The sequence below is a fragment of the Etheostoma spectabile genome, unplaced genomic scaffold (genome assembly GCF_008692095.1).
Source record: "Etheostoma spectabile isolate EspeVRDwgs_2016 unplaced genomic scaffold, UIUC_Espe_1.0 scaffold00014584, whole genome shotgun sequence".
In the NCBI taxonomy this organism is placed as follows: Eukaryota; Metazoa; Chordata; class Actinopteri; order Perciformes; family Percidae; genus Etheostoma; species Etheostoma spectabile.
Genome location: NW_022604030.1, coordinates 1 through 10,718, shown reverse-complemented (window position 1 = coordinate 10,718; position 10,718 = coordinate 1). Strand labels below are relative to the sequence as shown.

General features: G+C 46.6%; 1 protein-coding gene across 2 annotated transcripts; it reads right to left on the bottom strand.

Moving 5' to 3' along the window:
- Positions 1-2,536: 2,536 nt before the first annotated feature.
- Positions 2,537-10,462, bottom strand: rbmx2 (RNA binding motif protein X-linked 2). Of its 2 annotated transcripts, none has more exons than XM_032509121.1 (6): positions 10,222-10,462; positions 7,303-7,417; positions 6,498-6,550; positions 6,243-6,372; positions 5,279-5,462; positions 2,537-3,511 (listed from the first exon to the last, which is right to left on the bottom strand). In XM_032509121.1, exons 1-6 carry the CDS (start codon positions 10,224-10,226, stop codon positions 2,904-2,906), a joined length of 1,095 nt encoding a protein of 364 aa, XP_032365012.1. In that variant the 5' UTR covers positions 10,227-10,462; the 3' UTR covers positions 2,537-2,903. The 2 variants fall into 2 exon arrangements, with proteins under 2 accessions (XP_032365012.1, XP_032365013.1); XM_032509122.1 differs by having other exon boundaries at positions 2,541-3,413; positions 5,340-5,462.
- Between the last annotated feature and the right edge of the window lie 256 nt (positions 10,463-10,718).

Here is a 10,718-nt window from a genome sequence, read left to right as displayed (position 1 = left end):
GCAGATGTGAGTCACGCATGCGTCCCTTTACGACAAGCGCCTCCGAGATGCCTCCGAGAGACTTCTGTAAAATGGACCTACTTAACGAAGCTGGTTCACTGCTAGCTTAGCTACAAGTTAGCATCCAACACAACAAAGGCTGTCAGTTGAATGGCGTTTTGAGCTAACGTTAGCATAGCATCAACCATAGATAGCGACAACGTTTCTGAAATGATTCCCATCTTCTGTTATTGTTTGAAATGAGAAAACTTTATTATTTCATGGATTTCACTAATTTCAGTACAACAGTTATGTCGTAAACCGTTTAAATCTGAGCATGCGTGACTCACATCGGGGGGGGGGGGGGGGACACGGGGAAATAAAGAAGTGACATCATGTGAGACGTTAGGACGGACACACGATGGACGGACGTCCTCGTCTTTGTGGGTAAAAAGTTGAGATTTCCCGGACATTAGCAGAGCAGGAAGAAACCAGCCGATACCTCCTGAGACGGACTCGTCTGGAACTGATTCGCATAAGGACCAAAAATAAATCAAGTCGGGAACTCGTTTGTACGATTGTTCCCACGCCACCTGAATGCAGCACAAGCGCCCTGTCTCCCCTTGTTAACGGAAGTCAGAAATAATCTGTATCTGCCAGAGAGGGGGGGGGGGGGCTAGAGCAGGACGACTTGACTCGAGCCGCACGCCTTTATTTGAAGAACTCGAGTCAAGTCGTCCGACTAAAGCCGGACCACGTGACCCGGGCCGGACCACGTGACCCGGGTCGAGCCATGCGACTCGAGCCGGACGACTTGACTCGAGTGGCAAGCCTTGATTTTAAGAACTTGAGTCAAGTCGTCCGACCCGAGCCGGACCACGTGACCCGAGTCGGGCCACGTGACCCGAGCCGGACCACGTGACCCTAGTCGGGCCACGTGACTCGAGTCGGACCACGTGACCGAGCCGGACCACGTGACCCTAGTCGGGCCACGTGACCCGAGCCGGACCACGTGACCCGGGTCGGACCACGTGACCCGAGCCGGACCACGTGACCCGAGCCGGACCACGTGACCCTAGTCGGGCCACGTGACTCGACCCGGGCCACGTGACTCGAGCCGGACGACTTGATTTGAAGCTTAAAGCTTGAGACTTGCTTTTTAACACGTTTTGTCATTTTAGGGCCTTTATCTGACAGAACATCTTAGACTTAAAAGGGGAATAGTCTACCCGCCAGAGAGGGGGGGCCTCGAGTCGGACGACTTGACTCGAGTCGCTAATTTGAAGACATGAGACTTTTTTTGGGGACATTTTTTAGCCTTTGACAGGACAGCTTAGACATGAAAGGGGAGAGAGACGGGGACTCGACCTGCAGCAAAGGGCCGCGGGTCGGAACCCAACACGCAACCGCTGCAGCGTTACAAATTACGTTTTCACTCTGTTAATACACGCACATGCTCAGTACCTACACATGCACTAATGGAGAGATTGTCGAGCAGTTGGGAGTCTTGCTCAAGAGCACCTTGGGCTTTACCCTCCCCCCAAGCGAGAATCCTGCAGGTAGTTTTCTGTTTTCCCGAGTTAGATGGGGAGTCTGCTGGGAATATGCAAATAAGTCAACGTATTAAGCATTTAACTGTCCTGATGCAGTGGAAACACGGTGGAAACACGGTGGAAACACGGTGGAAACATCGTGGAAACACGGTGGAAACATCGTGGAAACACCGTGGAAACACTGTGGAAACGCGGTGGAAACACGGTGGAAACACCGTGGAAACACGGTGGAAACATCGTGGAAACATCGTGGAAACACCGTGGAAACACTGTGGAAACACGGTGGAACCACGGTGGAAACATCGTGGAAACACGGTGGAAACATCGTGGAAACACGGTGGAAACACAGTGGAAACACCGTGGAAACACAGTGGAAACACCGTGGAAACATCGTGGAAACACGGTGGAAACACAGTGGAAACGCGGTGGAAACACAGTGGAAACGCGGTGGAAACATCGTGGAAACACCGTGGAAACACGGTGGAAACATCGTGGAAACACGGTGGAAACACAGTGGAAACACGGTGGAAACACAGTGGAAACACCGTGGAAACATCGTGGAAACACGGTGGAAACACAGTGGAAACACGGTGGAAACACAGTGGAAACGCGGTGGAAACATCGTGGAAACACCGTGGAAACATCGTGTTTAATAAGTCAAAAAAACTGTTTTCCTCTTCCTGCCGACGTGATGTCAGCTCTACTGTAAAACTCAAATTAAAACTGTAAAAACGTTATAATTGTATTATTAAAAATGGGATATCTGAGCAATGTTTTTGTCATTACTGGTCTGGGTGGGGGGGGGGGGTGGAGGTCTCCAAATGTCCAGGGAGGCGACTAAACAAATACGTTGAAAAAGTGACAAAAACATTGAAAGAATTAGTAGAAAAGACCGTAAAAAAAAGACTAATGTCCGTTGTCTCTGCGCTCCGTGTTCTGGGATGAAGAGACACGTGGAGACATTTACTTTTTACGTTTTATTGCAAAACTCAAACAACATGAACATACATCGTTAACTTTTTCTGAATGGAGACACGTCCACTTCACAGGCAGCCGTCTCCTACGCACCGCTCGGCGAGGACGCTACAGCATGTCAACGTCTGTCTCTCGCTGTCCAATCAATGTCTGTCTCTTGCCTTTCTATTGCTGTCTCTGTCAAACTCTTTTCCTTTCATTGCCTTTGTCATTTGGTTTTTGTCTTCCTCTCTGTGTCTCCCTCATCTCTGTCTCTTGTCTCGATTTGTCTTCCTCTCTGACGCGGTTGCTGTCTCTCTGTCGGTCTCCCGCCTTCGATCAATGTCTCTCTCTGTTTACCGCTGTCTCTGTCAAACTCTCTTTCAAAGACTGTCTCTGTCTGTCTCCTTCCTCCCATCACTGTCTCTCCCTCCTATCCGTTTGTCTTCTCCACTCACCCTCTCTGTCTGTCTCCCTCCTCCGATCGCTGTCTCTCTTTCTTTCGTAGTCTCTGCTTGTCTCTCTCCTCCCGTCTCCCTCCCTCTCACGATTCCTCCTCCCGTATTCCTCCCTGTCTCTGCTCCTGTCTCTGTCTGTCTCTCTTCGTTTATCTCCGTCTCTGTCTGTCTCTCGTCGTCTATCGCCGTCCCTGTCTGTCTCTCGTCGTCTATCTCTGTCCCGGTCAAACTCTCTTTTCCTGTCGTAGTTTTTGTCTTTGTCTCCCTCTCTGTCCCTGTCTGTCTCTCTGTCCCTGTCTCCTTCTCTGTCTGTCTCTCTGTCCCTGTCTCCCTCCCTCCCTCTCTGTCCGTTCTGTCCCCCCCCGGACGGCGCCCTCCTCTGGTTGTATTTGTCGTAGGCGGCGTCCTCCTTCTCCTCTTTGACTCTGACGGCGGCCTGATGAAGAGGAGGGTGAGGAGAGGAGGAGGAAGAGGAGGAGTGCAGCGCCCGACTCGCCTTCTCTTTCTCCTTCTCTGCCTTCTTCTTCTCCTTCTTCTCTTTCTTCTTTTTCTTCTTTTCTTTCTTTTCTGAGGCAGGGAGCAGAGAGAGGAGACACATAAATACACCCTGAATGATTCTTTAATATCTGACACACACATAATAATTAGTGTAATAAAACATCTTTTTCAGACTTTAGCCCTATTCACACAGGACTACTATCACCTGGTGACCTGTGTGTGTGTGTCTGTCTCTGTGTGTCTCTGTCTTTGCGTGTGTCTGTCTGTGTGTCTCTGTCTTTGCGTGTGTCTGTCTCTGTGTGTCTCTCTTTGTGTGCGTGTGTCTGTCTTGCGTGTGTCTGTCTGTGTGTGTCTGTCTTGCGTGTGTCTGTCTTTGCGTGTGTCTGTCTCTGTGTGTCTCTCTTTGTGTGCGTGTGTCTGTCTTGCGTGTGTCTGTCTCTGTGTGTCTGTCTTGCGTGTGTCTGTCTGTGTTTCTCTTTGTGTGCGTGTCTTTGCGTGTGTCTCTGTTTGCGTTAGAGGCTGACATTTTTTCGGGAATCCCACGGGTCACGGGATTCCCGTGGGATTCCTGCAGGATGGGAGTCATATTTACTATTAATCCCGGACGGTACGGGATGACTGGTTAACGGGAGCGGGAACCAACCGGTAGCAAAGACGACAAAAAAATCTAAATGCACCTAAATGCAAAAAAAAAAAGTAAATGCACCATTTTGTACTTTCCTTTTAATACGCCTACAATGTAACGCAATTAAAAAATAACTACACGACCCAGCCGTCCCAGAAGCCATTGGTGCTTTTTGTCACGGCCTACCGCCGTAGTTCAAAGAGCAGCGATGGAGGGAGCTAACAGCCGCCGAGACGTCGATGTGGCAAAACATGATCTACAGCGCAAAGTCAGAAGTAAGGACATGTCTATTAAGTTCACAGAACTGGTCGGGAAGTCTGAAATATTAATTTAATTAATAATCAAATAATTAATTTAAAGTTTATGAGAGTAGAACGTGACGGTGATAGCACGATGTGCGCTGCTTGTAAGACATGCTCAGTCTGAGTCGCGTACGCTAGGGATTCAGGGACCAGGGGTCTGAAGAGGCACGCTGCCAAGGCAAATTCGGGAAAGAATCAGCCGAGCATCGCTTCGTTCATCAAGCGAAAATTGCCGTCAGGTGTCAAGTCTCGTCTGACCGACAAAATCGCTCGCATGTAAACGGGAGCGGTACCGGAGCGTGAGTCCGTTTAAACAGGAGCGGTACCGGAGCGTGAGTCAGTTTAAACAGGAGCGGTACCGGAGCGTGAGTCCGTTTAAACAGGAGCGGTACAGGAGCGTGAGTCCGTTTAAACAGGAGCGGTACCGGAGCGTGAGTCCGTTTAAACAGGAGCGGTACAGGAGCGTGAGTCAGTTCAAACAGGAGCGGGATGGGATGGGATTAGTTTTTAAACTTTGGTCTGGGAGTGGGACGGGACAGGAGTGAAAATCCACTCCCGTGTCATCCTCTAGTTTGCTTGTGTCTGTGCGTGTGTCTGTCTTTGTGTGTGTCTGTCTCTGTGCGTGTGTCTGTCTTTGTGTGTGTCTGTCTCTGTGTGTCTGTCTCTGTGCGTGTGTCTGTCTTTGTGTGTGTCTGTCTCTGTGTGTCTCTGTCTGTGCGTGTGTCTGTCTTTGTGTGTGTCTGTCTCTGTGTCTCTGTCTGTGTGTGTGTCTGTCTCTGTGTGTCTCTGTCTGTGCGTGTGTCTGTCTCTGTGTGTCTCTGTCTCTGTCCCACAAGGTCCCAGATGATACTAATCCCATGAGAAGTTTTTGTCTCCGTCCAACATTAAAATCTAAGAACCAATAAGAACCTTTCTTGGGCTTCTTGACGGGGACGCTGTACTGCTCCTCCTCCTCCTCCTCCTCTTCCTCCTCCTCAGCTCTGGGGGCGCAGCCGTCCTCCCTCAGCCGCCTGGTGATGTCATCCATGTCCTCCGTGTCTTTGGGAGGACGGTAGTCCTTCACGTGGTCCACGCGGATCGTCCGTCCTTTGATCTGATGGAAAACACAACGGACCAATCAGATCACAGAGACACTCTTTGTCCCGCCTACAAACCGCAAAGACCTAGCGTGTTAAGGAGCTAGCGGGTTAAAGGTATTAAGGAGCTAGCGTGTTAAGGAGCTAGCGGGTTAAGGTATTAAGGAGCTAGCGTGTTAAGGAGCTAGCGTGTTAAGATATTATGGAGCTAGCGTGTTAAGGACCTAGCATGTTAAGGACCTAGCATGTTAAGGACCTAGCGTGCTAGGCTGCTAGCGTGTTAAGGACCTAGCGTGCTAGGGTGCTAGCGTGTTAAGGACCTAGCATGTTAAGCTGCTAGCGTGCTAGGGTGCTAGCGTGTTAAGGACCTAGCATGTTAAGCTGCTAGCGTGCTAGCGTGTTAAGGACCTAGCGTGTTAAGGCCCTAGCATGTTAAGCTGCTAGCGTGCTAGTGTGTTAAGGACCTAGCGTGTTAAGGACCTGGCATGTTAAGCTGCTAGCGTGCTAGGGTGCTAGCGTGTTAAGGACCTAGCATGTTAAGCTGCTAGCGTGTTAAGGACCTAGCATGTTAAGCTGCTAGGGTGCTAGCGTGTTAAGGACCTAGCATGTTAAGCTGCTAGCGTGCTAGGGTGCTAGCGTGTTAAGGACCTAGCATGTTAAGCTGCTAGGGTGCTAGCGTGTTAAGGACCTAGCATGTTAAGCTGCTAGGGTGCTAGCGTGTTAAGGACCTAGCATGTTAAGTGCTAGCGTGCTAGGCTGCTAGCGTGCTAGGCTGCTAGCGTGCTAGGCTGCGTCACCTTGATGCCGTTGAGGTTGTCCACGGCCAGGACGGTGCTGCGCTGGTCCTCGAAGCAGATGAAGCAGAAACCTTTGGACTTCCCCGTCTTCTTGTCCCGCACCAGGTTGATGTTGACGATCTCTCCGTACCTGGGGGGGGGCGGTGGGGGACATCAGACACAACTAGAGACAGACTTATTATGAATACATTATTACTACGTTATTATTATTATTATTATTATTACTAAATGAAATCAGAACGACCGTGAACGTACTGCGAGAAGACGCAGATGACGTCTCCTTCAGTCAGCTCGTATGGAAATCCTCCTGCAGCAGCAAAATATAACGTTAATAATAATAATAATAATAATAATAATAATAGTATCAGTCACACAGCACGACAACGCAGAAAACTTCCAGTTAAATGTTTTCTTCAAGTTTCTGAGACAGGGTTCAATATTAGGGCAGGGTTATTTTCCCCTCGTCTTTTCGGGAAAACAAAAAATAATAAAAAAATAAAATCTACTTGCAGGAAATCTATTTTTCACACGCATTTATTTTGAAAAATTCCCAGATTTTTTTTTTTTTTTTTTAAATCGCAAAAACGTTACTAGATTTGGACAACAATATTCTGTCTGTTGTTTTTTTAAATTTTTTTTAATCAAATTTCTGAGGCAGGATTTGACGTCGCGGTTGGTCGGGCAAAACAAAACAAAACAAAAAAAACCAAAACAAAATAAAAAATAAAAATCTAGTTACAGGATATCTATTTTTCACTGGCTCTTATTTTGAAAAATTCCCAGAATATTAAAAAAAAAAAAATTACATAAAAAAAATTCAATTAAATCAAAAAATTCAATTAAATAAAAAAAATAAAAAATTCTATTAAATAAAAATTTGTTTTTTTTTTTTTGTACTGTCGGAAAGGAAATGTCCAATTAACCCCCCCCCCCCCCCCCCCCTCGGATCGAACAAGTGAAAGAAACTTGAACCCTGGAGAGGAAAAACTACTATACCATACCTGTAGTATTATTATTATTATATTATTATTATTATTATTATTAATAATATCCATCTTACGACGAACACCCAGGCGCTGTCCCTGTACTCGCTGTGCCAGGACACGGACTCCTTCACCCCCAGACTCGCCTCGCGGGCGTTCAGCTCGTTGATCAGCTTCACCTTGGTCAGCGGGCTGCAGGAGAGGACCCGTTACCGGGCACCTCATTTTAAAAGGTACAGGGACTGGTTCCTGTCCCCCCCCCCCCCCCCGGACCACTTCTGACCCCGATTTCCACCGGCTGCAGAACGGCAGCAGCCGGAGTCTCGAGGATCCACGAGATCTACAATAATAATCTAGACCTGCTCTTTATGGAAAGACCTGGGAGATAAATAACATCCCAGAGTCCTGGGGCCTGTTGCACGAAAGTAGAATAAAGATATCCAGGATAAGTGAAAAAGCGCAGCTTGACTTAGTGTGACCTGCTCATCGCGGCTTAATCGGTTGCACGTTTGCCGAGCCAGGATGAACAGGTGGAGCTATGTCAAGCCAGGTGTAGATAGCTGGGATAAGTGCACGTTCACGGCTTTCTCAAATAGACCACGTTATCGATCACAGATTTACTGATGCAGAGATGAGAAGACGCATGCGCCACGTGTTTCACCCAATGAGCAACATCTTCTAATGGAAAGTAACGAGGAGGGGAAGAAAATGGAAAAAGGGAAATACGGCTCTTATCAAACGGAGAAAAAAAGCCCGACATAGCGGACCCGACTGAATGTGTGGGGGTGTAAAAAGATCTACTTTGCCTCAAAAGAGAGCAGAGGGAACTAATGTTACTCGGGAAATGGACCCTACGGACTTTAGGCTTAATTTCAAACCCTTATTCACAACGCGAGAACATGTTTTACAACCACGCACAAATCTCTATAAGATATATCTAATTATTTATACAATTAATGTTCATATAGAACAATCAGAAAGGGACAACAACTAGAAAAAAAAGTAATTACTTTTTTATTATTATATAGTGAGCATATGTAAAACAATATTCATGTTTTTTTATTCTTCTGACAAGTGACCGCACCAAAATAAAAAGATGAAGAAGCATTGTGGTGTTCCCATTGTGATGAATGATAACTCCACTACATACGTGCTGTATATAGACCCACGTTATTATACCGGTGATGTGAGACTTTATTATGAAACCAGTGGAGGTATATCAAAAAACATTAGGCCCACTTATTAAGGAGTAACACAAACTAGCCTACCCTTTACTAGAGAAGGACAAGCAACAAGAAATGAAATATGAATGTATTGGTCTCTGACCAGTCTGCATTATTATCATCTGAGAATATCAATACATTAATATCGTCAAACTTAATCTCCGGAGCGTCCTGTAGAAACCTGAAGCTGAGACCACGGACACTGCGCTGCTCATCTCTACTTTTACAGAGAGAGTGGACACTGACACAACTCGCAAGTCTGCTGGCAGGCAATAGCCACTGGCCACCGGGCACAGGCACCAGGCACCGGGCAGCAGCCACCGGGCAGCGGCGGCCACGGCACCGGGCAGCGGCCGCACGCCAGGCAGCCTCGACATAGTACCGTCCCACCGGGAAAAGTCCCACTCCGCATCAGGGTGCCAGTGCAACCATTTCTGACCATCTAAACAGCTGTAGTAGGGTTTAAATCAAACTCGCGACAACAATAGAGACAAGTAGGCTAGCTAATGCATGTTAATAAAAATAAAGCAGAACACATGCAGAAGACAACGCAATAACTGGTTAAACACGTTTATTCGGATCAGACGGCAGCTGATTTAACACATGAGACTCCAGGATTAATCTTAGCCGGCTGTTAGCCTGCTCTGGACCAGGCTAGCTGCAAAGAATAAATCTCCATGGTTACTTGGCGGGGTTTAATTCAATCTGGTTTCGTGCAACCGAGTCCAAGCTAAATTCATCCAGGATAACTTGAATATCCCGGCTTAATCCCTTATCTAGTTTCGTGCAACAGGCCCCTGGTCTAGACCTGCTCTTTATGGAAAGACCTGGGAGATAAATAACATCCCAGAGTCCGGTCTAGACCTGCTCTTTATGGAAAGACCTGGGAGATAAATAACCTCCCAGAGTCCGGTCTAGACCTGCTCTATAATTTACAGATAGAGTAGGTCTAGACCGCGCTATAATTGAGTGAAAACTCCCTTTTAAATTTGAATACACAGGAAGTGGTATAAAAAGGCTAGTATGAGCAGTATCCAGTGCAGGTAAAAGTACATAGAGTGAAGTTTTACAATTGTATGCAAGATCTTAATATGGTGACTACACTATAAAACCCGATGTGTATGTCGTGGGCTCACGGTTAGTCCCCCAAAATGCACTCTCAGCACACAGCATCACAGGTTATGGGAAGCTATGGGTGTAGAACCCTTCACGCCAGACTCCATTCAAACTACGTTCAATTTTACGTTTCACAATTAACAGGAATAATGCAAGTGTGAGACATAAATTCAGATGGAAGAGTGCAAGATTAGGACTATTTCATGACTTTCGTCCTTTCTTCTGTCTGTCTTCACTCGGCAAAGCAGCCGAAATTTAATAATTAGAAACAAAAACAACTCTAATTCGACAAAACTGGCCGTGTTGATCCATAACAGGATCCATGCAAACACACCGCAAAACTCGGATCCTGTTGATATAGGAACTGTTTAATTACAGCCGAATTAATGAACTGCTTCTAAAGGTGTATTATAACGTTGGAAGTTGTGTTTTATGATGTATGTTTACAAGGTGTTTAAAGTCAATGGTTAAATTCTACGATATGTCAACGCGGTCCGGAGCAACTAGCATGTACGTGGAGAGGAAGCTACGTTTGGTTAGCTAGCTGTTAGCACTGGCGTACATCGGAGGATAGAAACCACGGCCGTGTACATTGAGGTCGAAGAGACAAAGACAACTAATTATTTTTAAATATTAAATGTTAAAATGTGTACTTACTTCATGGTGAATACCTACGGTACAGAAACCGATGCTACGGAAGGAATTGTCTACTAGTGAGAGATAGATATTTTCCTAGTTCAATGACCCGCCCTATTCTGCCTCTGATTGGCTACCACACGCGGCCTGCTCTGTTTCGATTGGTTAATTTAGAAGAGAGGCGTGTGATTGGTTAGGGTTAGGGTCAGGGAAGCGGAGGCGACACGAGCCACTACCGTATGAATTCCCGCCTCTGCTGCCGCCTGCTGTTTGAGTGACATAGCTACAAGCTAAATTTATGTGACTAAATAACTAAATACTTATTTTTTGAGTGTCTATATTATCAAAAAGCCATTATAGCTATTTTAACATCTAGTTATCCTATAGAAAAATATATTTGTTGCCCTAATTCCGTTAAAACATGTAAATAATCCGCTATTACTCGGGTATTTCTTTAACTGTCTATGGTATTTCCAAACCGTCTCTAGTTCGTGTTTCCTAGGAGGGCGAAGGCATGT

Coding starts and splice junctions, on each gene's coding strand:
- rbmx2 (XM_032509121.1), bottom strand. Junction 6,373..6,497: donor GTCATCTGCGTCTTCTCGCA/GTACGTTCACGG, acceptor GCCCCCCCCCAG/GTACGGAGAGATCGTCAACA. Junction 5,463..6,242: donor ACAACCTCAACGGCATCAAG/GTGACGCAGCCT, acceptor GTTTTCCATCAG/ATCAAAGGACGGACGATCCG.